This window comes from Rana temporaria, chromosome 2 (genome assembly GCF_905171775.1).
Source record: "Rana temporaria chromosome 2, aRanTem1.1, whole genome shotgun sequence".
Taxonomy (NCBI): domain Eukaryota; kingdom Metazoa; phylum Chordata; class Amphibia; order Anura; family Ranidae; genus Rana; species Rana temporaria.
This window is the reverse complement of record NC_053490.1, coordinates 254,729,535-254,756,743: the sequence shown is the minus strand read 5'-3', so window position 1 is coordinate 254,756,743 and position 27,209 is coordinate 254,729,535. Positions and strand designations below refer to the sequence as shown.

At 41.9% G+C, this 27,209-nt stretch overlaps 1 protein-coding gene across 1 annotated transcript in view; it reads right to left on the bottom strand.

The window, feature by feature from the left end:
• LOC120926663 (multidrug and toxin extrusion protein 2-like) overlaps window positions 1-27,209 on the bottom strand; it is a 243,587-nt gene that overhangs the window by 123,262 nt on the left and 93,116 nt on the right. Inside the window, exons 6-8 of the mRNA XM_040336787.1 lie at window positions 17,558-17,602; window positions 15,456-15,553; window positions 5,389-5,486 (exon numbers count right to left, since the gene is read on the bottom strand). Of these exons, the coding sequence (XP_040192721.1) occupies window positions 5,389-5,486; window positions 15,456-15,553; window positions 17,558-17,602 (241 nt within the window). The remainder of the gene's footprint in view (window positions 1-5,388; window positions 5,487-15,455; window positions 15,554-17,557; window positions 17,603-27,209) is intronic.

Sequence of the window (27,209 nt, the reverse complement as noted above, 5' to 3'; positions counted from 1 at the left end):
TTATAGCGTTTACAAAATAGGGGGTATTTTTATGGCATTTTTATTAATATTTTTTTTTACTAGTAATGGTGGCGATCAGCGATTTTTTTTTCGGTATTGCGACATTATGGCGGACACTTCGGACATTTTTGACACATTTTTGGGACCATTGGCATTTTTATAGCGATCAGTGCTATAAAAATGCATTAGATTACTATAAAAATGCCACTGGCAGTGAAGGGGTTAACACTAGGGGGCGGGGAAGGGGTTAAGTATGCCTGGGTGTGTTCTTACTGTGGGGGGGGGGTGGCCTCACTAGGGGAAACACTGATCTTCTGTTCATACATTGTATGAACAGAAAATCAGCATTTCCCCTGCTGACAGGAACGAGAGCTGTGTGTTTACACACACAGCTCCCGTTCCCCGCTCTGTACCGAGCGATCGCGTGTGCCCGGCGGCGATCGCGCCCGCCGGGCACACGCACGGGAGTCGGGGGCGAGCGGGGGGCGTGGCTACAGACGGACGCTACAAGGAAATCTACAGTGCGTTCCACCGCGCTCCAACAACAAACCACAGTGAGGAAACCATCAGATCGCACCCGCAGCACACGCGGATCCCTGTGGATACGAGCAGACCGGTGAAATCACTACTTTTTTGTGCACGGTTTATTTATCTTACTGTACGGGCATTAACTAGTGGAGCTATTCCACACCTCATTAGAGCCAATGTTAAAGTTTTTTTGCACTATGATCTATGTGTTTCTTTACTTTACATGTACCTCCATTTGAGCCATCCTGCCCGTGCAGCATCAGTATGACTTGATGGTTTGTATGCAAATCACTTATTGATTTGCAGTGGTAAGCTGATACCCTTTCCATTTGGGTGATTTAACCACAATTTTTGGTGCAATTCTTATTCCACATTTGAAATGGTTTCTACTTTCAGGTGCATAAATACCATTTAAAAGATCACCTACACTCCATCACTCATTCAGTCTTTATTTTGAACAGGCTATCACCTGTCACTAGCGCTGTTTTTATCACTTCGAACAACAGTTCACGTGTAGTGATATTCTTTTAACATTTTTATTTATTTATTTATAGATGGATCTCCATTTATTTATTGATTTATTTTAAAATAGCTGCTGCTTAGAACAACACCACCCACTGTATAGGTGTTGGTTCTATTGTTTCTATATCTATAATTAATATATCACTAATACACTACCACTTTGGTTGAAGTCTTTGTTTGCTACCTGGCGCCGGAAGTGCAGCAGTAGGCGTTTTCACTGCACCTTCTTTTATATATATATATATATATATATATATATATATATATATATATATATATTGTTTTTATTAAAGGGCTCGGAAGGTCCCCAGGGCCCCATGTGGCAAACCCCCTTTTTTTTTTTTTATTATTATTATTAAAGGGCCCAGAGGTCCCGGATGGCAACCCCCCTTTTTTGTAATTTCTTTTTATAAAAAAAATAAATAATTTGTATATATATATATATATATATATATATATATATATTTATTTTTTATTAAAGGGCCCAGAGGTCCCCAGGGCCCCGGATGGCTACCCCCCTTTTTTTATATATTTTCAGATGACAGCACCCCCCCCCCCCCCGGTTCTCTGCCCCAGGGGGCCTGAAGCTGTGTAAGGGGCCCCATAATTCCTGATGGCTGCCCTGACTGTCTGTTCATACAATGTATGAACAGCGATCAGTCATTTCCCCCAGTCAGTCCACCCCCCCTTCAGTCAGAACACATCCAGGGAACATACTTAACCCCTTCCTCGCCCCCTAGTGTTAACCCCTTCCCTGCCAGTGGCATTTTTATAGTAATCAATGCATTTTTATAGCACTGATCGCTATAAAAATGCCAATGGTCCCAAAAATGTGTCAAAAGTGTCCGAAGTGTCCGCCATAATTTTGCAGTAGCGGAAAAAATTGCTGATCTCTGCCATTACTAGTAAAAAAAAAATATTGAGAAAAATGCCATAAAACTATCCCCTATTTTGTAAACGCTATAACTTTTGCGCAAACCAATCAATAAACGCTTATTGCGATTTTTTTACGAAAAATATGTAGACGAATACGTATCGGCTTAAACTGAGGAAAAAATATTTTTTTTTATATATTTTTGGGGGATATTTATTATAGCAAAAAGTAAAAAATATAATTTTTTTTCAAAATTGTCGCTCTATTTTTGTTTATAAAACTAAAAACCGCAGAGGTGATCAAATACCACCAAAAGAAAGTTCTCTTTGTGGGGAAAAAAGGATGCCAATTTTGTTTGGGAGCCATGTCGCACGACCGCGCAATTGTCAGTTAAAGCGACGCAGTGCCGAATCGCAAAAAGTGGCCTGGTCTTTGACCAGCAATATGGTCCGGGGGTTAAGTGGTTAAACTTACCTTAAAACTAAGCTCTACCAGCACCGAGATGTCAGCGCTCTCATCTTCACCCGTCTTGCTTCCAAGTTTCACGGACTCCGACTCTGTGACTGGCCGGATACATGATGACGTCACTCCCATGTGTGAAGGAGCTGCCAATTTACGGCACAGAGCTCTGAAGGAATGGCACAGGTGGCTGTCTTTCAGAGCGCATGCGCCAAAGATGTCACTGGCTGCATGTACAGTAAATATCTCCTAAACAGTGCACGTTTAGGAGATATTTACACTACCTTTAGATAAGCCTTATTATAGTTTTACCTATAGGTTAATGAAAGAGATGAAGGTTTACTTCCACTTTAAGACAAGGACGGGGCCAGTAAATGGTACATTTACCAGCCCCTTCCCAGCTCTCCATCCAGACAGATACCCACAGCAGCTGGCGGGGTGTGGGAGGGAGAAATCTGGTAGCCCTGTGGGGGGGGGGGGGGGTTCAGGGATAGGAAGGTGGTGGGAGCAGCATGTTGAAGAACCGATGCCATATATTTCCCTCCTGTAGCCACTGAATGTCTACTGGAGGGAGAGGAGGAAAATCAGGCATTCAACAGTTGCATGGAGGGGTCAGTTTCTCTACATCCCGCCACCCTCCTATCCAGGCAAACAGGTGGGCCGAAAGGGCCCCTGTAAATGAGGCTGGGTTGTAATGGTGACCTTAAGGTAAATCTCTGCATTGCCATTGCAACCAGTTATATACAAATATATATATATATATATATATATATATATATATATATATATATAATTTGAAAAAGAGGGGTGTACTGCGCTAATTCGATAAATAGTAAAGCGGCCACTAAAATGTTATACAACACTAATAATAATGGTCAAAGGAAGAGCTGCGCTGTTGTAAGCTAAAATGTGACACTAGTGATAATGAAGTGCTAGATAAATATCAATTAAAATTAAAAAACACCAACTGAGTGAAAAAGATGATATCTGTAAATAGGTCTGTGAGACCTCAATAGGATAACAAGAAGGGGTTAATTCCTAAATTAGGTAGAAACCTGAGAATTATCAAGTGAATAAATAGTATTCCTTGTGAACAAACCAAAAAAAAGACCTTAGGAATACCATTAACAAAGCGTCAAAAGTAAAAAATGTGAATATAATAAAAATGAATGCAGCGTGTCCATATAAACTTAAATATCCCCAGTGTTCAACAAATCCAATAGTCCAAGAAAAAGTGCTGACAGGATAGTGCCTTCACCAAACAATAACACTGCCGCTTGCCAGATGGACGTGATCTCTAATTATAGGAGATCAATATGCGCATATGGTTGATATCCCAGCCTGGGGTCTCTATTGGTAGCAAAAATTCCTCAGTGTGGTTCAATATTGCATAGAAGATGTCTCAAACAAAGTAACAATCCAGGATGCACCACATAAAAAAAGGAAGGGACTAGCATAGCGTAGCGTGATCCCGTGACCACTTCCCTCTAGTGACGGAACGTTGGGAGGAACGACGTCCTGACGTCACCGCGTTGTGCGCCAGACCTGGAAGATACGGGCTGCTGAATCGAAGAGCCGGCTGGCTCGAATGTATTTTATATGCCTTATCTCACTTCTTCGAATGTAAGTGTGCATTTTTATGTTACTTATTACATTTTTAAGGGTTTTACGATATGCTAGTCCCTTCCTTTTGTTTATGTGGTGCATCCTGGACTGCTACGTTGTTTGAGACATCTTCTATGCAATATTGAACCACACTGAGGGATTTTTGCTTCCAATAGAGACCCCAGGCTGGGATATCAACCATATGCGCATATTGATCTCCTATAATTAGAGATCACGTCCATCTGGCAAGCGGCTGTGTTATTGTTTGGTGAAGGCACTATCCTTCCAGCACTTTTTCCTGGAGTATTGGATTTGTTGAACACTGGGGATATTTAAGTTTATATGGACACGCTGCATTAATTTTTATTATATTCACATTTTTTACCTTTGACGCTTTGTTAATGGTATTCCTAAGGGATTTTTTGGGGGTTTGTTCACACGGACTACTATTTATTAACTTGATAATTTTCAGGTTTCTACCTAATTTAGGAATTAACCCCTTCTTGTTATCCTATTGAGGTCTCACAGACCTATTTACAGATATATATTTTTTCACTCAGTTGGTGTTTCATAATTTTAATTGATATTTATCTAGCACTTAATTATCACTAGTGTCACATTTTAGCTTACAACAGCGCAGCTCTTCCTTTGACCATATATATATATTTATTTACTTTACTTTTGTTCCCCCACCATTCTGTTTGGCTCACAGGAGTGAGAACAGGAAGACCTTTGCAAGCTCCAAGACAAAAAACTTGGCATGGCAACACTATCATAAGGGACATGAAATAATGAGTCACATGCTACTTAATATCTAGAAGTACCCCGACTTTTTCTTCACTTTCGGGGGTTAAATAAAGCCCAGTGGAATGAAGAGAAGATGTATATGTGGCGCAAGTAGATCCATTATTACAGTACACCTGTTGTTTTGCCCTGCAAGGACAAAACGCAGGGTTGCTTTAAAGAAAAAGGAATGGTTTTCGTCAACTTCATTTTATTTTAATGATTTTTAGATTTACAAACTATCTTGTATATCAATATTTTAATTACTTGTATAGAATATTATATGTTAAAATACACTTTACGGGCAGTCAGAACCCTTTTATTCTAAGCACCCCACTCGTCAGCCTGGGTATTTATTTTCTCTTCATGCATTACGTGTATGCAGTACTTTTTTCCAGCATAGGGCTCCCACCACACAGCCAACAATTTTGCTTAATGCAATATCTCAGAGACATTTCAATAAAGTTAATTTAAAAATAAAGAGTGAACAGCGTGTCATCACTGTGGCAATCCCACCAGACTGCACCGCACACCAGCCGATGTGCTGTAATGCAGTGGCTGGTGTGAATTATTATTTTTCAATGTACAAAATAAATAACTGTAACTATGTAACATACCTCCCCATGTTTTCACATGCACCTTTTTACCAACGATGTATAAAAAAAGCAAAAGTGCCATTGCCCACTGAGAAACTGTGTTTGCACAAGCTGAACCTCTGGAATAATAAAATATACAATTAACTTATTATTAATGAAAACCTTAAATCAGTGCAGCACTACTTATCTCAAAAGTGATCTAGACAGAAATACATTAATTAAGGTTATCAAGAAAACCTGTACAACATGTATATCTTTCTGTTTAAATCACATTTGATACATAATTATACTGGTGACTTCTAAAGAAGTGGATCATGTCCATTAAACACGTGGGGCCACAAGAAATCAGTATATGTTCTTGATAATTTGAACTGTTATAGACTTGCTGGACAAATTGTATTATTGATCAATTTTACATGTTGCAGGCATAGCAAAAAAAAAAAAAACATTTTTATTTGTGCATCTTTAATAAAGAAATAGAATTTTATGAAAAATGCTGTGCCTTAAAAACCCCACTTCATATTTTGTGTTGCTTTATTCTGGTTTAGTCATATAGGGATCTGGCACTATCATTTTAATCTATTTAGGATGTTGTCATAAATTGATGTCCTTTTTAAAAATCATAAATTGATGCTTTCCCTGACAGCTGCTATTTGCCCTCCTATTATCATTTTAGATATCTACACTTCGAGGATGTTGTTAATGACGCTCGTAAGAGATGCCCAGACTCCTTACATAGTTACTGTTCACCTTCACCATCACATGACAGAGCTATTTTTCTAATTCAAACCCCCTGTCAGGAAGCTAGTTCAGCTAATGCTAATTCTCATATAGCTAATGCTGATTCTTATGGAGCTAATGCCCATTTTCCTGCAGCTACTGCTCATTCCCATGCAGCTAATGTCCGTGCACATGTACCAGTACACAGACAAGCTCAGGCTAATGTCCAACATGCACTGACACGTAGGCACATTTCTGTGTGCCAGCACTCATGTCTTTGTGTATTGACGCCAAATGGCCTATTTAAAGGTGACCCTGCTGGATGCTAGCTGCTTGATGTTCTTCAGCTTCCCCTGATCCATGTTTCTGTGTTTCTGCTGGTTGTTGACCTGGCTTGTTCCTGACCTTGTTTTGTGGATTCTGACCTCGGCTTGCCTCTGACTATTCTCTCCCTAATCTCCTGGTGTTGACCCCATCTTGCTAGTGGACTTGCTCTGCCTGCTTTCCTGGTACCAACCCTGGCCTGCCTCCTGACCATGCTGCTGTCTCACGGTGTATGACCCCGGCTCACCTTGGCTACATCCCTGACCCTGGCAGTCACCTGCTATCAAGCTACCAGCACCCGTGTGTCCTTGGGCCTTGTACCTCTCACCACATTCAGGGGTGCTCGGACCAGAGACACAAGGGAAGCTCTGTCAATTTGGCCTCCAAATAAGGCACACGACACCCCCTCACATGTGCGTTCTCTCCTCTGATGCAGTGGCTCTAAGCTCAGCATATGAGAGCTCACTCCTGTGATCTTGAAAGTGAACAGCAACAGCTCTCTCTTAGCAACATCCTAGGAGTTTTCCAGTGAGGCTTCAAGAGGTATGTAAATCACCCACACTTATAACAAGAGCATTATCCAACTTTAGTCAAAGCTGAACAGTTTATTTTCATCTACAAATGTCTCTATCTGCACTGGCAGTTGTCTGGTAAAGGTGAAATAACCCAATTAATTTTAAATAACTTCACTAAAAGACAGTTTAAATCAGATTTTATATTCAGACCCTTTTGGTACTTTTACTCTTGTGTATTCATTGGATTCTTTTTTCTGAGTTCTTTAATCATATTCCTCTCCATTGCTTTTTATATTTTTCTACCCCCCCCTCCCAAAACTGCAGACCTCATGGGTTATTATTGTGATGGCTTGGTTTTTCCCTGGGCATTCCCCAGGTTTTTGTTGTTATCTGCTTTAGCCTTCCAATGCTACTTACTGTTATGGCCAGCTATAGACGGGGGCAGTGGACATGTTTATGCTTCACCTGTGGTGTTTATATTGGTCCATCAGTGCACCAACACCTTTGCAGCCATTGTGCTATATGCTGGGTGTTTGGTGTGCTCTTGTACCTTTAAAGGAGGGGTGGCTTCCCTTCAGTTCACCTGCCCCTGTCTATCCATTAAAATGCATGTGCCTCCACTGTGGGGACGCTCATTGTTTAGTGTTAGGACCACAGATATTGCAGGGTGCCTTGGCGCGGCTCTGTGGCTCACGCATGCGTTTGCAAATGCGTGCGGACTGAACCCCTGTTTTTAACGCATACTTTAGACAGGTTAATTGGTTTTCTGCAAGCTGGTCGGTAAGTAGGCTTGGTTTTTCCCTGGGCATTCCCCAGGTTTTTGTTGTTATCTGCTTTAGCCTTCCAATGCTACTTACTGTTATGGCCAGCTATAGACGGGGGCAGTGGACATGTTTATGCTTCACCTGTGGTGTTTATATTGGTCCATCAGTGCACCAACACCTTTGCAGCCATTGTGCTATATGCTGGGTGTTTGGTGTGCTCTTGTACCTTTAAAGGAGGGGTGGCTTCCCTTCAGTTCACCTGCCCCTGTCTATCCATTAAAATGCATGTGCCTCCACTGTGGGGACGCTCATTGTTTAGTGTTAGGACCACAGATATTGCAGGGTGCCTTGGCGCGGCTCTGTGGCTCACGCATGCGTTTGCAAATGCGTGCGGACTGAACCCCTGTTTTTAACGCATACTTTAGACAGGTTAATTGGTTTTCTGCAAGCTGGTCGGTAAGTAGGCTTGGTTTTTCCCTGGGCATTCCCCAGGTTTTTGTTGTTATCTGCTTTAGCCTTCCAATGCTACTTACTGTTATGGCCAGCTATAGACGGGGGCAGTGGACATGTTTATGCTTCACCTGTGGTGTTTATATTGGTCCATCAGTGCACCAACACCTTTGCAGCCATTGTGCTATATGCTGGGTGTTTGGTGTGCTCTTGTACCTTTAAAGGAGGGGTGGCTTCCCTTCAGTTCACCTGCCCCTGTCTATCCATTAAAATGCATGTGCCTCCACTGTGGGGACGCTCATTGTTTAGTGTTAGGACCACAGATATTGCAGGGTGCCTTGGCGCGGCTCTGTGGCTCACGCATGCGTTTGCAAATGCGTGCGGACTGAACCCCTGTTTTTAACGCATACTTTAGACAGGTTAATTGGTTTTCTGCAAGCTGGTCGGTAAGTAGGCTTGGTTTTTCCCTGGGCATTCCCCAGGTTTTTGTTGTTATCTGCTTTAGCCTTCCAATGCTACTTACTGTTATGGCCAGCTATAGACGGGGGCAGTGGACATGTTTATGCTTCACCTGTGGTGTTTATATTGGTCCATCAGTGCACCAACACCTTTGCAGCCATTGTGCTATATGCTGGGTGTTTGGTGTGCTCTTGTACCTTTAAAGGAGGGGTGGCTTCCCTTCAGTTCACCTGCCCCTGTCTATCCATTAAAATGCATGTGCCTCCACTGTGGGGACGCTCATTGTTTAGTGTTAGGACCACAGATATTGCAGGGTGCCTTGGCGCGGCTCTGTGGCTCACGCATGCGTTTGCAAATGCGTGCGGACTGAACCCCTGTTTTTAACGCATACTTTAGACAGGTTAATTGGTTTTCTGCAAGCTGGTCGGTAAGTAGGCTTGGTTTTTCCCTGGGCATTCCCCAGGTTTTTGTTGTTATCTGCTTTAGCCTTCCAATGCTACTTACTGTTATGGCCAGCTATAGACGGGGGCAGTGGACATGTTTATGCTTCACCTGTGGTGTTTATATTGGTCCATCAGTGCACCAACACCTTTGCAGCCATTGTGCTATATGCTGGGTGTTTGGTGTGCTCTTGTACCTTTAAAGGAGGGGTGGCTTCCCTTCAGTTCACCTGCCCCTGTCTATCCATTAAAATGCATGTGCCTCCACTGTGGGGACGCTCATTGTTTAGTGTTAGGACCACAGATATTGCAGGGTGCCTTGGCGCGGCTCTGTGGCTCACGCATGCGTTTGCAAATGCGTGCGGACTGAACCCCTGTTTTTAACGCATACTTTAGACAGGTTAATTGGTTTTCTGCAAGCTGGTCGGTAAGTAGGCTTGGTTTTTCCCTGGGCATTCCCCAGGTTTTTGTTGTTATCTGCTTTAGCCTTCCAATGCTACTTACTGTTATGGCCAGCTATAGACGGGGGCAGTGGACATGTTTATGCTTCACCTGTGGTGTTTATATTGGTCCATCAGTGCACCAACACCTTTGCAGCCATTGTGCTATATGCTGGGTGTTTGGTGTGCTCTTGTACCTTTAAAGGAGGGGTGGCTTCCCTTCAGTTCACCTGCCCCTGTCTATCCATTAAAATGCATGTGCCTCCACTGTGGGGACGCTCATTGTTTAGTGTTAGGACCACAGATATTGCAGGGTGCCTTGGCGCGGCTCTGTGGCTCACGCATGCGTTTGCAAATGCGTGCGGACTGAACCCCTGTTTTTAACGCATACTTTAGACAGGTTAATTGGTTTTCTGCAAGCTGGTCGGTAAGTAGGCTTGGTTTTTCCCTGGGCATTCCCCAGGTTTTTGTTGTTATCTGCTTTAGCCTTCCAATGCTACTTACTGTTATGGCCAGCTATAGACGGGGGCAGTGGACATGTTTATGCTTCACCTGTGGTGTTTATATTGGTCCATCAGTGCACCAACACCTTTGCAGCCATTGTGCTATATGCTGGGTGTTTGGTGTGCTCTTGTACCTTTAAAGGAGGGGTGGCTTCCCTTCAGTTCACCTGCCCCTGTCTATCCATTAAAATGCATGTGCCTCCACTGTGGGGACGCTCATTGTTTAGTGTTAGGACCACAGATATTGCAGGGTGCCTTGGCGCGGCTCTGTGGCTCACGCATGCGTTTGCAAATGCGTGCGGACTGAACCCCTGTTTTTAACGCATACTTTAGACAGGTTAATTGGTTTTCTGCAAGCTGGTCGGTAAGTAGGCTTGGTTTTTCCCTGGGCATTCCCCAGGTTTTTGTTGTTATCTGCTTTAGCCTTCCAATGCTACTTACTGTTATGGCCAGCTATAGACGGGGGCAGTGGACATGTTTATGCTTCACCTGTGGTGTTTATATTGGTCCATCAGTGCACCAACACCTTTGCAGCCATTGTGCTATATGCTGGGTGTTTGGTGTGCTCTTGTACCTTTAAAGGAGGGGTGGCTTCCCTTCAGTTCACCTGCCCCTGTCTATCCATTAAAATGCATGTGCCTCCACTGTGGGGACGCTCATTGTTTAGTGTTAGGACCACAGATATTGCAGGGTGCCTTGGCGCGGCTCTGTGGCTCACGCATGCGTTTGCAAATGCGTGCGGACTGAACCCCTGTTTTTAACGCATACTTTAGACAGGTTAATTGGTTTTCTGCAAGCTGGTCGGTAAGTAGGCTTGGTTTTTCCCTGGGCATTCCCCAGGTTTTTGTTGTTATCTGCTTTAGCCTTCCAATGCTACTTACTGTTATGGCCAGCTATAGACGGGGGCAGTGGACATGTTTATGCTTCACCTGTGGTGTTTATATTGGTCCATCAGTGCACCAACACCTTTGCAGCCATTGTGCTATATGCTGGGTGTTTGGTGTGCTCTTGTACCTTTAAAGGAGGGGTGGCTTCCCTTCAGTTCACCTGCCCCTGTCTATCCATTAAAATGCATGTGCCTCCACTGTGGGGACGCTCATTGTTTAGTGTTAGGACCACAGATATTGCAGGGTGCCTTGGCGCGGCTCTGTGGCTCACGCATGCGTTTGCAAATGCGTGCGGACTGAACCCCTGTTTTTAACGCATACTTTAGACAGGTTAATTGGTTTTCTGCAAGCTGGTCGGTAAGTAGGCTTGGTTTTTCCCTGGGCATTCCCCAGGTTTTTGTTGTTATCTGCTTTAGCCTTCCAATGCTACTTACTGTTATGGCCAGCTATAGACGGGGGCAGTGGACATGTTTATGCTTCACCTGTGGTGTTTATATTGGTCCATCAGTGCACCAACACCTTTGCAGCCATTGTGCTATATGCTGGGTGTTTGGTGTGCTCTTGTACCTTTAAAGGAGGGGTGGCTTCCCTTCAGTTCACCTGCCCCTGTCTATCCATTAAAATGCATGTGCCTCCACTGTGGGGACGCTCATTGTTTAGTGTTAGGACCACAGATATTGCAGGGTGCCTTGGCGCGGCTCTGTGGCTCACGCATGCGTTTGCAAATGCGTGCGGACTGAACCCCTGTTTTTAACGCATACTTTAGACAGGTTAATTGGTTTTCTGCAAGCTGGTCGGTAAGTAGGCTTGGTTTTTCCCTGGGCATTCCCCAGGTTTTTGTTGTTATTATTGTGATACACTGAAAATGTTTTCAGATATTATGTTTTTTGTACTCCACTGAAATATTATATATATCATAAATGCTCCCTGATCCTCTTTGTGAGTGGCCTTTTCATTCATCCTACATGCTGCAGTCCATGTGGGTACTGTCACATGTACACCACTCCTTCTGTATGGCAAGATATTAAAGGGTTTGTAAACCCCCATTTTTATTTATTTTTTATAAAAATAACAAACATGCCTATACTTACCTGCTCTGTGGAATAGTTTTGCACAGAGCAGCCCCGATCCTCTTCTTCTGGGGTGCCCCGTCGGCTCTCCAAGCCCCTCCTTGTCATTGGGTGCCCCCACGACAAGCTGCTATCCCTGGAGAGACCCATGTAGGCTCGCACCCTAGTCCCGCTGCTGTGTCCATTGGCACAGAAAACGGGACACGGCCCCGTCCCCTGCTCCTGTGTCACTGGATTTGATTGACACCTGTCAGACAATGGCTCCTGCTGCTATCAATCTATCAAATAAGGAGAGAGACAGTGGCTAGAGCCACTGCGCTCGTGCACATCACTGGATCGATTTGGGCTCATGTAAGACTTAATGCATAGAGTGATGCAGAAGGATTTTAAAAGTTAATGCATAGAATGCATTAAGGTAAAAAACCTTGAGGCTTTACAACCACTTTAAGTCTCTGAGGGTACATTCTTTGCCTGTGGCATATGCCTTAAAGTGGTTGTAAAGGCAGAAGTTTTTTTTTATCTTATTAAAATCAGCAGCCTCCCTCAGCCCCGCTAATACTTACCTGAGCCCTATCTCTATCCAGCGATGTGCATGATTGCCTTGCCCTCCTGATTGGCTGAGACACAGCAGCGGCTCCACTGGCTCCCGCTGCTGCCAACAAGTCAGTTAACCAATCCGTAGAGAGAGGGGCGGCTCTATGTCTCAATTGACGCATGAAGCTGCGGCTCGGCTTGGGTGCCCCCATAGACAAGAGGGAGGGGCCAGGAACACCGAAGAGGGACCCAAGAAGAGGAGGATCGGGACCGCTCTGTGCAAACCCATTTCACAGAGCAGATAAGTATATCATGTTTGTTATTTTTAAAGGTAAAAAACGAAGAAACCTTTACCTACAACAAATGAAAACTGTTTACCCTTAGGGGAATCTATTACATTCAGTGGCGGCCTGTCCCCACTATCATGCATCCGGCCCCCTAATCTACATGTGGAGCACTGGACGCATGGATTCCAATGGGGCTTTTTTTATTATTATTTTTTTTAACCACGTAATTAGAGCCAGAGGCTCAGAGTAACAATAGCGAATTAATATTCACTATTGTTCCACTGACTCTCCTCCCAGAAGCAGGTCCTGAGACTCATCACCCGAATGGCTGAAAGGAATTCAGGTGCTCTGTCTGTCCCATGGAAGATCTTTAACCAAAGCCTTGCTAGTGTCAGAATCCAGCCTGGATGGTCTTGTTCTCTGGAGCTGCACTAACATCCATTATGGCACACTGCATAAACAGGCTTGTGCTCTTCATGCTGGCAGAAGGTCTCTCTCTCTCTCTCTCTCTCTCTCTCTCTCTCTCTCTCTCTCTCTCTCTCATCAAGCTACTTTCTGGCACCGCCCCTGGCGATGAATCTGGATAAAGTTTTCCTCCCTCCGATTTTTCCAAAAGAATGGACAAAGAGATGGCCTAAATCTCTAAAGTCAAACCTTATGAGTAAACTCAAAGTTGTCTGACATCCTGATGAATGGAACTGGTCTGGTCATCCTAAGTAGTCCTACCTGAATAAAGAACAATACCTGAACTGGTATGTTCTCTAGCGTTCGAAAAATGCATACTTCTGAACAATGATTAGTTGGGCTCCTAATTCTACAATGACTGTGTAGTGGTCAGATGACCCTGTTCTTTACTCGCCAGCCAGCCAAACACCTGTCCTAAATCCTCATCTGCTGGGATTGGAATTGTCATCCCCTGTTGCTGGAGCAATGAATTTCTATTGATATGTTGCTGGAATCATTGTTTAATGATGTGGTGGTTGAAATAGATGACTTGTTGTATAGATAGGGTTAACATTTTGATAAGAAAGGTCAAGATTGAGGCTAAAATTAGACAGGAAGCCATTTGTGTGTACTCTTAATGAAGTCTTTACTGATAAACTGCGTTGAGTGGGCCTGGCCATGTTGACATCATTATGCAAAGCAGAAGTCTTAGGCCTCGTACACACGACCGGACATGTCCACTGAAACTGGTCCGCTGACCAGTGTCAGCGGACAGATCCGATCGTGTGTACAGGCTAGCGGACAGATTTCCAGCGGACAAATGTTTCTTAGCATGCTAAGAAACATGTCCGCTGGGAAGCTGTCCGGCGGACATGTCCGCTGGTTAGTACGTCTAACCAGCGGACAGAAATCCCGCGCATGCGTCAAATTGATTCGACGCATGCATGGAAGCATTGAACTCGCACGATAGAGAATGTCGGTGTTGTCTACGTCACCGCGTTCTCTGTCCGCGCGGATTTCGGTTTGATGGTGTGTACAGCCATCAGACCGAAATCTCCAAGCGGACATGTCCGATGAAAACGGTCCGGCGGACCGTTTTCATCAGACTGTCCGCTCGTCTGTACGGGGCCTTACTGTCACGGAGCCTAGGTGGTGGGGGTTAGCTGAGCACATTTCATAGTGACATTATAGCATTTTTCAATGTAAGTGTGATTTTATATGCCATCATTTAAATAAATGGTGACATTTTTATGCTATGGGAAGTCTTGTTTCCTTTTGTTTCCTATTGCTAAACTGAAAGGGAATACTAATGGAGGTATGAAGGAGAGTGATAGAGCCATATACAGTATCTCACAAAAGTTAGTACACCCCTCACATGTTTGTAAATATTTTATTATAGCTTTTTATGTAACAACCCTGAAGAGATTACACTTTGCTACAATATAAAGTAGTGAGTGTACAGCTTGTATAGCAGTGTAAATTTGCTGTCCCCTCAAAATAACTCAACACACAGCCATTAATGTCTAAACCGCTGGCAACAAAAGTGAGTACACCCCTAAGTGAAAATGTTAAAATTGGGAACAAAGTGTCAATATTTTGTGTGGCACTACGCCACCGCAACTTATTTTTTTTATTTCGAATCCACAAAGAATTTGCGCCGTAAGTTACGGCGGCGTAGTGTATCTTTGGCGGCGTAAGGGCGCGGAATTTAAATGGATGTAATGGGGGCGTGTTTTATGTTAATACGTCGTGACCCGACGTAAACAACGTTTTTTTTTAACTGCGCATGCGCCGTCCATGGGGGTATCCCAGTGCGCATGCTCGAAATTAACCCGGAACAAGCCAATGCTCACGACGGTGACGTCATTCTACGCAAATCCCTATTCGCGAACGACTTACGCAAACGACGTAAAAAATTCAAAATTGTACGTGGGAATGGCGGCCATACTTAACATTGAGTACGCCTCATAACAGCAGCTTTAACTATACGACGGAATACGCCGGCGTAATCCTTTTGTGGATCTGCCCCCTTATCTGTACTTTATTTTTGCATTTTGCACTGCAGAAGTGGCTTGCTTAAATGCCAATATTGTGCTAAATATTGATTTAATATAGACGTGCACTTTATAATACATACATACATACATACATAATATACTGTATGCATTGTCCAGAACACACATACACATTGGGGTTGATATGTTAAAACTGGAGAGTGCAAAATCTGTATAAGTAAATGTGACATACTTACACTACTCCCATCTTGAAGACGTGTATGAAAATAGCATTGACAACAGCATTGACAATGTTTACTGCTAAACAAATAAAGAACTGAGGCCACATAATACCCTAGAAAAGGAAAATGTATGGTTGCGTCATTCTGCATGAAAATAAATGTAATTAAATAAAAGTCAGGGGAGGCTTTTTTAAAGTCATAAAGTGCTTTGTGTAAATATTTGATACTACCTGCAGGTTGTAAGACCAGAGATTGATTATCACATTATTACATTGCTATGTACACCACCTATCTTCTATTAGACCCCTTTCACACCGTGGCATTTTCTCAGGTGCTTCTTGGCTAAAAATAGCGCCTGTAAAGCGCCTGAAAAACGGCTCCCCTGCAGTCTCAGTGAGAAAGCCTGAGTGCTTTCACACTGAGGTAATGGGCTGGTAGGACGTTAAAAAAAGTCCTACAAGCATCTTTGGAGCGGTGAAGGAGCGGTGTACACACTGCTCCTCCACTGCTCCTGCCCATTGAAATGAATAGGCATCGCTGCCGAAGTGCCTGCAAAGCGCTAAGGCAGTGGCGCTACATGGGAGAATTTAACCTCTTCTTCAGGTGCTAGGGGTTAAAAGTGCCCCGCTAACGGCCGAATAGCGCCCCTAAAATGATGGTAAAACGCAGCTAAAACTTGCAGTGTTTTACCATCAACGCCCACCCGCCCCAGTGTAAAAACAGCATTAAGGTAAAGCTGCTGCATTCTTATTTGATTTTGTAAGAAATTTGCAATACACCTTCTGGTGCATCTATGTGACTGTTTCTAGGTTCATTAGTAAGGCAAAGCAGATGTAAATCATAGCAATGGCCTCATCTTTAAATCCTAAATAATTGTATTCATTTCAATTGTATTTTGAGGCATTTGCATGTTTTGTGCCTTGCTTTTGCATGGTTAAAAAGACTATAATAAGGAATATAATTGGAAAACATTTTTTTTTTTAATTACAAAGACATTAACTGTTAATGGTTGAGTTTAACCACTTAAGACCCGGACCATTATGCAGGTTAAGGACCTTGCCCCTTTTTGCGAATCCGCGCTGCGTCAATTTAACTGACAATTGCGTGGTCCTTTTTTCCCCACAAATAGAGCTTTCTTTTGGTGGTATTTGATCACCTCTGCGGTTTTTATTTTTTGCGCTATAAACAAAAATAGAGCGACAATTTAAAAAAAAATGCAATCTTATTTACTTTTTGCTATAATAAATATCCCCAAAAAATATATAAAAAAACTTTTTTTTCCTCAGTTTAGGCCGATACGTATTCTTCTACTTATTCTTGGTAAAAAAAAAATCGCAATAAGCATTTATTGATTGGTTTGCGCAAAAGTTATAGCGTTTACAAAATAGGGGATAGTTTTATGGAATTTTTATTAATTCTTTTTTTTTTACTAGTAATGGCACGATCAGCGATTTTTTTTCGTGACATTATGGCGGACACATCGGACACTTTTAACACATTTTTGGGACCATTGTCATTTTCACAGCGAAAAGTGCTATAAAAATGCACTGATAACTGTGAAAATGACAATGGCAGTGAAGGGATTAACCACTAGGGGGCGATAAGGGGTTAAGTGTGCCCTAAGGGAGTGATTCTTACTGTAGGGGGGTATGGCTGTAGGTGTGATGTCAATGATCGTCGTTCCCTATAGCAGGGAACAGACGATCAGTGACAATGCCACACAGAATACCGGGGAAGGTGCGTTTACACACACCTCTCCCTGTTCTTCAGCTCCTGGGACCCGATCGCGGGACACCGGCGGCGATCGGGTCCGCGGGTCCCGCAGGCACGGTCACGGAGCTACGGCTGGGCTTCTTAAAGGCGATGTACAGGTACGTGGCTGTTCCCAGCCGTGCCATTCTGCCGACGTATATCGGCGTTAGGCGGTCCTTAAGTGGTTAAGGATCCTAAGCATAAGGGCAAGAGATTAAGCAAATGCCAGTGCCTAAGCTCTGCTCTTTATGTTGATGCTAAATAAACACACATATATATTAAAAATGTTAAATAGGGGGAAATACCTACAAATGAAAATGATATGTTATCCATGGAATGTAGATTCAACTTTGCAGGACTTTTACCTGATTTTGTAAATATCTGATTTGCAGTTGCTGAAGAAATACTGCCTGTAATGAAAATAAGGAGCATATAAAGTACAATTTAGCAAATACATAGTGAACATGCCCTATTGGGTAAGATTTCACATCACTTCCTGTCCCATAAATATAGACAAATGTAGACTATTGACTTTATTTGAGCAGTACGCATGGCAGTATAGAGAGGGTGTTTAACCTGCTTTGCACTGTGCACTTTTGATGCAAGTTCTATTGAGGTGTGTTTGAACTGCAGGCAAAGCAGGTCATACACAGCCTATCTCTGTGTGGCCCCATATACTATATTATTAATTTTGAGATGCTAATGAGTAATGATGCGGATCACTATGTGTGCTTGTCCAGTTTGAATTGACTGTGGTCAGTGTCGCTGGAGATCTGTCCTTGATTATCAAAAGGATTAAGATTGAAAAGACGATTATCTATAAAGTTGCAAGTCTGTGCCGTGCGGCCACGCCTATTGAGAAAAACGTAATGACAAAACGCATCTAGGCGTAACCACACGGCTTGCTGCGCTAGTCCACAGTACTCTATCTCTTCCTGGGAATCACTACAGACAAATTTACCTTCTCAAGTGGTGAGAGAGTATCAATTGATGGCACACAGTGTGATATTTTATTGAATGCTGATTTTTAACTGCTGTTTGTAAGTGCATAGGGTTAAGGGGGGATTTGACTTGATAAAAAAAATCTTAACAGGGTTACACTATGAAGATTGTTTTCCTTTATGTTTGGGTCTGAGGAAATACCTATGATTACATGAGTGAGATTTATGTGATTTGGAATGTACCAATCCATGGTCCTGGTGAATCTTTTGAGATAACCTGGATGATGACTGCCTAATATTGTTTGGGTATAACATATCCAAAATGTTATTTAACATATCTCTGGTAAGTGCAATTCCTGTGAGAGTGGAAACACATGGTGCGGTGAAGGTGGATTCTCCATACACCTGATGAATTTCTATGAAATGTCGCCCAAGGATCTTTACCAAATTTGTCTCACTGCTTGTCTTGCACTATTGCCATCTAAGCGCTACTTTGCCTTAAGGATTTTCTTTTGGAATTAACTTTATGGCTTATGGAGTATATTGTAATATACTAATATAGTGGCTGCTAATTTCATCAACTTTCATTAATAATAATTAACCCTCATTTAGATTATAGCACTGGATAAGTGACCCTGTTTACTTTATTTTGTTTATCTTTGTTAAATGCTGTGTTTGTTTATTCTAAAGCATGCATTTGAGAACACCCATCAACATGAGTCACCAATCTAAAGGGGGACTTTTTAGTAGAGTGGAGAAGGTTGATAAAAAATGAAAATATTGCGCTGTGTCCAAAAAGTGAATACAAAAATTAGCTGCCAACACGGCTATAGACAAAGAGCAAAATAGTGAATATGGAAAAAGTGTAGCGCTTAATAATGTATATAAATAAAATTATTAAACCACGTGATTAAACGTGGCGAAACTAAATGTAAATAAAAGAATAAATAAAAAAAACAAATTCACACAAATCACACCCCGTGACAATTGCCAAGTGCAACACACTAAATGATTATAAATTCCACCTAGCAGTGAAAAGTTCTGTATATATAAAAACGCAAAGTTGAGTCCATTCAATATAAAAGTGACAACAGTCCAAAAGTGTGAAGGAAATCTGGTGAATTAAAATGGAGAGTCCGACACAGGTTCAACCCTCTGGATAGAAGGACAGTAGTCAGAAACACCACCACCGATGAATGGAGGAGGCTTACCAGATATAAGTGACTTAGAGAGGATTATACCACCCAAGTCATAAACAGCTTTTAAGGTCGGTTAACTCGATGGGCACAGCTAGCCGTGAATCCAACCGACAACTCGGCACAAACAATCCAAGACTTATATATATATATATATATATATATTGGGGAATATACAGCATGTAACGTGTACTCTTGTTGGAGGCAGAGACTCTGTATCCTCATGCCATGCGTATAATATAAAAAAAAACGTATAGCGTGATTTATTAAAAAATATATATAAAATGAACACTCACATATTAGATGATCATCATAGGCATATCAAGGTACAAGAGCGATGTATATACGTGGGTCCATCCGACGCATTTCAGCTAAAAATTCATCATCTGGGGTGTGGACCCCCTACACCTACATCGCTATTTAAGAACAAAATGAACCCAATTGGAAAGACCATGACATCACTTCTGGTTTCTAAACCAGAAGTGATGGCAGTGGGACAGGCCAGCCCAATTCTGTGTAAAAAGTTTACATAGGGAGACCAAAACAATGAATGGATAAACATAGGGAAGTGGCCAACAATCCTACAGTTCTAAAAATCTCCATATAATGCTCAAGAATCAAAAACGAGCATCCTTTGCATGTTCCAAATATGCAAAGGCTAGCCAAGCCTCGCTATGAAAGCGAGGCTGCATGGCATTGGTTCTGTTAGCGTGTATAGGACGTCAGGATCTCTCTATAGGAATATCCATGCCTCGTTATGAAAACAAGGCTGGATGATTAGAGACCACGCACCGCATCCTTCACTTGTTCTAAAAAGACCAAGCCTCGCTATGAAAGCGAGGCCGCATTACGTCAGTTCCACTCACATTTACAGTGGGGCAAAAAAAGCATTTAGTCAGCCACCAATTGTGCAAGTTCTCCCACTTAAAAAGATGAGAGAGGCCTGTAATTGTCATCATAGTGTTGTGCTTTTTTAAGGTCATTTTTACCCACACAGTAATTTACTTTGAATTCTTTTATAATGAAGATATTTTTAAATACAAGACAATCTATATGACATAGTCTGTAATATGAAACTTATTCACAGAGACGTATGATCATACAAAATAGCTAATTTATTGGTAGACAAATTATGAATATTTACATGAAATTAAAATACCAGTTGCGTTACATTAACGACTTGAAAATCAATAAAAAACACCCAAAATGGGCGTGCAATACCTTTCATTTGTGTCATGGTAAGTTCTCAAGATAACTTTATGTAAATGACAATGAAACAAAAGCGTCTATTTCACATGCCCGACCGTTACTATTCTGCAGGTAAGTAAGTGGTTAACAATGTGAAATATATTGGACGTTTGTTTTGTCAATAAAATTGGAACTATGTAAAAATAAAATATAATAAAAATTGTACTCTTTAAGGAAAAATTACCAGTTATTGATAATGAGAACAAACCATAACTACAGGATACTCAATACTTCAATATTTCAACATTTCTAGGGAACAACAATAGATTTCAGATAAAATCAAAAATGACATAGTTACCAATTCCAAAAATGGCTATTTCCTACTGGCAAGTGACCAGAGCTAAAATTGTTGCAGTCTTCATGCATAGTGCAAGTGTGCCCCCTCCCCATCGGAGTCAGTCCTCCCTGTATCATACTTCAGTCATTGCTTCATTCCTGCTCTCATGGGGCGCTCCTATTGATGGGGTCTTCCTTGGGGTCCTCTTTCATTCTCTTTTTCTCCTCCCTCTCTAGCTCTCTCACTCTCTAATTTTATATTGATCAGAACAATAGGACCATAAAGATCATACACAGTTCTGCCCATCTGACAACTGTCCTTAACTCATAGGCCTGTGGCACATATGGGCGTTCTTGTCAAGACGTGTCTGGTTTCTATTGGCCGAAGGCTTAATAATTAACTTGTTCTCTGGGCTTGGAGAACCTCAAGTAATATCACTTCCAACCACTAGGTGTCTCACCTTTATTGTGAGATAATCCATTCGTTAATATTTATATTTTTGGGGAAACTATCTATATATATATATATATATATATATATATATATATATATATATATATATATATATATATATATATGTATACATAAATATATCTATATATACCTATACACATACCCATTCTGGCAACTCTACATTTCATAAAATACAATTAGTATACCTTTGCATCCCACATAATATGCTTATTTATATTCCTGTATAACCGCATATTTCCCAACAACATTCTTTCCAATCATGCATAGGTATATATTTCAATATATGTGTTTGATGGATATGTGTTACAGGTTAATTCACATTTTTATAATCACAATGTGATATCTTTCATAATGTTGATTAGCTTCTTCAATGCACTTCTATTTATAAAACAAATTTCTCATATAATTCTTTCTTCGAACAAAGTTCTAACTTAACGGATATATTTCCCTCGATCCTAAGATGTCGTTGATCATCTGAACATTACTTTTTATTTTTTTCATGTCGATATATATTCTTTTAATACCATGTGTATTAATACTGCAAACTTGTACATTGGTTTGTGAAGCTTGGACTTAATAAAGACAGTTTAATAGCTCAGCTGTGTAAATATCCTCTTCTTAGAGATTCTTCACTGGTCAACATGGTCCATTCTGTTAGGATGGCTAAAGTCAACGTTCTTGTCCATGAAATACCACAATGGGTATATCTACTCACTTGAAGCCAGTTTAAACACCTTGTTTGGTGAGAAAGCCATTTCATTGTTCTGTGATTCACTAATCGAGTGGCCGTATTTTGAACGACTTTCAGATGAGAGATTTGGTATTTGGGGAGTCCGAGATAGAGGGCATTTGCATAGTCCAGTCTGGAGTTGATGATTATTCCCACCAAGACTACTATATCTTCTTTTGGAATGAACGGACTGAGTCTGCGTAGTAGGCGTAGCAGATGGTGCGATCCGCTGACTACTGACCCTATTTGTGCATCCATTGTCATGTCGGTGTCGAATATGGCTCCAAGACTTTTGACTTTGGTTCTAGGGGTGATGGTTTTACCCAAAATGGGCGGGGGTGTCCATGTTGTTGTGGGATGATTCTTTCGATTGGCGTGAAACAGGAGAAGTTCTGTTTTTGAGCCGTTGAGTTTAAGATAACTCTTCGACATCCAGTTTTCTATTAAAGTAAGTCATTTCTCTAGTCCGAGATACTGATCCTTTTTGTTGCTGATGCGAAAATACAGTTGTGTGTCATCTGCATAGGAGTGGTAAAGTAACTTCTGGTTACTGATGATTTTTTTAGGATTGGTTTGATTATGCCTTGTTTCAGCAAGGTTGGCACCATGCCCTCCTTGAAAGACTGATTTATGAGCTGCGCGATGGCAGGTGCCAAAATATCGGCACATTCTTTCAGCAGTGGGGATGATATCATTAGGCGCTGTGCCGTTTCGTACCAATGATATTTTTGGTGGCATCGATGGAAATGGGTTCCATTGTTCAGACTTTCACCAAGCTTGTAAAAGTTAGAGATAGCTAATGTATTGGGAACTTGGTCAAATATGACTTTGTTTCTGAAAAGATCTCATTTCAATGTTTTATCTCAAATTTGAGGCTTAATGGACTTCCCATATTTTTGTTGGAAAATATTAAAATATATTATTATTATCTTAGCCAAAACCCATAACAATAGGTATACCTCAACTATGAGAGACATAATGTAGAAACAAATCCAGACAATCACATTGTCTGATTTGGAAATAATTTATTTGCAAATTATGGTGGAGAATAAGTATTTGGTCAATATCAAACAAGCAAGATTTCTGGCTCTCGCAGACCTGTATCTTCTTCTTTAAGAGTCTCCTCTGTCCTCCACTCATTACCTATATTAATGGCACCTGTTTGAACTTGTTAGCAGTATAAAAGATATCTGTCCACAACCTCAAACAGTCACCCTCCAAACTCCACTATGGTGAAGACCAAAGAGCTGTCGAAGGATACCAGAAACAATATTGTAGACATGCACCAGGCTGAGAAGACTGAATCTGCAATAGGCAAGCAGATTGGTGTGAAGAAATCAACTGTGGGAGCAATAAGTAGAAAATGGAAGACATACAAGACCACTGATAATCTCCCTCGATCTGGGGCTTCACGCAAGACCTCACCCTATGGGGTCAAAATGATCACAAGAATGGTGAGCAGAAATCCCAGAACCACACGGGGGGGACCTAGTAAATGGCCTGCAGAGAGCTGGGACCAACGTAACAACGGCTACCATCAGCAACATACTACTTAGTTGTAGTCACGTGCCGAGTGACGTAACGAGTGGGGGAGGAGCCTATGTGACGGGATTACGATCCTATTGAGGAGACCATCACACTGAGCGGCAACTTGATTCCGAGCCTGTGTCAATCGGCGGATTTGTGAGTGTACACACCGTCGGTGTAGTCCCTTGTCCACCCTCCTTGTTATACAATATTGCACTAGGAGGCTTGTCCTCTCTTTTTTATTTCTCTTCGCTACATATTGGAGTTTTCTGGCTGGATCTTTGGGAAGGTCGGTTCTGTCTATGAGAAGCAGTGAGAAGGAGACGCCAGCTGATTATCTGCAGGGCTGCATATGGGTCTACTCCGCTTAACCCATTATGAACTCACTGTGATATTCTATTAGATAGAGTGTATTTTTCATAAGTGTTGTTGTTTCCTAGTAACATTATTCACTGTTTTGATTAATACTATTGACACTTACTGTATTCACTTAGCACTAGTTGATTTTAGCGCTATCTCTTATTCATTTCATATAATTTTTGGTTTTGTTCACCTATTTTATATTTTATACGCAGCTCTTATCATTTGATATTTTTTGCTGGGTTTTTTCTGAATTTGTTTTTTATATGGTAGCGCAGTAGTACCACTCTTTTTATATATTTTGCCATGAATTATAATGTCCTTTAATTTAAAAGTAGAAAAGTTGTTTAAAAAATGAGCACTTTTGAATTTGAACGTTCGAGTCCCATAGACGTCAATGGGGTTCTAAATGTTTGCGCGAACATTCGGTCCGTTCGAAGGTTCTGGTGCGAACCGAACGGGGGGTGTTCGGCTCATCCCTACTCTCTAAGTTATTTATATCTGGTAAGCCTCCTTCTATCATCGGTGGTGGTGTTTCTGACTACTGTCCTTCTATCCAGAGGGTTGCACCTGTGTCGAACTCTCCATTTTAATTGACCAGATTTCCTTTACAGTTTTGGACTGTTGTCACTTTTATATCGAATGGACTCAACTTTCCGTTTTTTTATATACAGAACTTTTCACTGCTAGGTGGAATTTATAATCATTTTGGGCCAGATTCTCATAGATCGCCGCATCTCTGCGGTGGCGTAACGTATGTCATTTACGTTACACCGCCGCAAGTTTTACAGGCAAGTGCTTGATTCACAAATCACTTGCCTGTAAAGTTGCGGCGGCGTAGCATAAATCACCTGGCGCAAGCCCACCTAATTCAAATTAGGCGGGTAGGGGGTATATCGCATTTAAATTAAGCGCGTTCCCGCGCCGAACTTAATGCGCATGCGCCGTCCCTAAAATTTCCCGACGTGCATTGCGCTAAATGACGTCGCAAGGACGTCATTGGTTTCGACGTGAACGTAAATGGCGTCCAGCCCCATTCATTGACGACTTACACAAACGACGTAAATTTTTAAATTTCGACGCAGGAACGACGGCTATACTTAACATTGGTTGCCCCTCATATAGCAGGGGCAACTTTACGCCGCACAAACCTAACGTAAACATCGTAACTTCACTGCGTCGGCCGCGCGTACATTCGGGAATTCGCATATCTAGCTAATTTACATACTCGACGGGGAAAACGACGTCGGCGACACCTAGCGGCCAAAAAAAAAAAAGAGGCAAGTAAGTAAGTCCTTTCAGAATCTGGGCCTTAGTGTGTTGCACTTGGCAATTGTCATGGGATGTGATTTGTGTGAATTGATGTTTTTTATATTTATTTATTTTATTTACATTTGGTTTTGCCACATTTAATCATGTGGTTTAATAATTATATATATATACATTGAGAAGGTTGATAACCCCTTTTGGGTTTTTATTGTTGTTTGTGCCTCCACTAAGGACATTTCTCCTACTTCCTGTCAAAGAGCCAGACAAACAAGAAAAGCAATTTGGTCAGAATAAGGTAAAAAAAAAAAAGCAAATAGTATTTACCAACAAGTAACATACTTTGGGTCCTAGGCTAGCAACATTAATTTACTGGTCTAATTTTGTAGCGAAGCAGGATCACAGAACACCCCCCCCCCCCCTCCTCATCTCCATATGTGGGAGTTGTTCTTTGATTCAAACAGGAAGCTGGGAACAATGATTACTGCATACCTCCCTACATTTTGAGATGGGAATGAGGGACACCTACTAGCAAGTGTAGATAGACACGCCCCCTGTCACACCACCTTAAAGGAGAATTAACCCAAAAAAGGTTAATTAAATCCGCAAGGTTTTTTTTTACCACTACTATTCCTTTATAGTGCCTTTTAAAATTTACAAATGCAGCAATTTAGAAATTGGATGAAAGGTTTAGCACTGGGAAACACTTTTTGAAAGATAAAAAAGTGCATTTTATAAACAACTATTTAGATCAGACCAAAATGAGGGACAAATGAGGAGGAATGAGGGACATCAGGAACAGTCTCTCAAAATCATGGACAGTTGGGAGCTATGTTGCTGATAACAGTCAGAGGAAGAGTGTACAGGAAATAGTCAACTCACTAGGTTTATGGCTAGATCAACAGGTATTTTTATATACTTTTATAAAGCAGATAAAACAAAGCACCATGCAAAATGAAGCAAATAAGAAGGTTATTGTTAGCCTTTTTGAAGTCCCAGCAGCAGTGCTGCCTGTGTTAAAGTGCCCCAATGTTGCTAACACTTCTGTGAACTGAAGCATTGCCCCATATTGTCCAAAATATTTAAACTGAGGGTTTCTCAAACTATTTAAAATTTGGAGGAAAATGAGCACCTGGATACCAAATGAGAATGTGTCTCTTTCTGAATTAGACCACTTTTCCATATGTATTGCTTAACCAGGGTTGTAGGCTGTTCCTCCACCAGGCACCCATAACTAGTTGTAAAAAACATGCTAAGTTACAGTGGTAGAAAGGATGCTCCAATTTACTATGAGACTGCACAGGGTAAAGCTGGGAGCCCTGTGTTTTGTATGTTTTGTAACTGCTTAATGCTATAAATCCCAGCATAATCTGATCATTTGAGTAAATAGGAAATCTCTGTCCCCTGACCATGGTGATGGGATATTGAGTAGTGGTGGCTACTGCAGTGACTGCCAGCTTTCACAAAGATCAGAAATGTATGGAATATTCATACTTGCATTTATCTATCTGGACCAATGTAACTATGGAACCGTGAGAATATCGTGCCCCCATTTAAAGTGGAGTTCCACCCAAAAATGGAACTTCCACTTTTTGGAACCCTCCCCCCCTCCGGTGTCACATTTGGCACCTTTCAGGGGGGAGGGAGGAGCAAATACCTGTCTAATACAGGTATTAGCTCCCACTTCCTGGCATAGATCACCTCGGTGATCTACGCCACTTCCGGCGCCTACTCTGTACCCCCGATGTCTTTTGGGGACACACAGCTCCCAGAACACAGCGGGGACCAGTGAAGAAGTGCAGCGCGACTCTCGCATGCGCAGTAGGGAACCAGCAACTGAAGCGGCAACGCTTAATTTCCTGATTCCCTTACCGAGGATGGCGGCGGGGCAGCCAAGAGCTGAGCGATTGCTCGGCTTCGTCTGCCGACATCGCGGGCACCATGGACTGGTAAGTGTCCATATATTCAAAGTCAGCAGCTGCTGTATTTGTAGTTGCT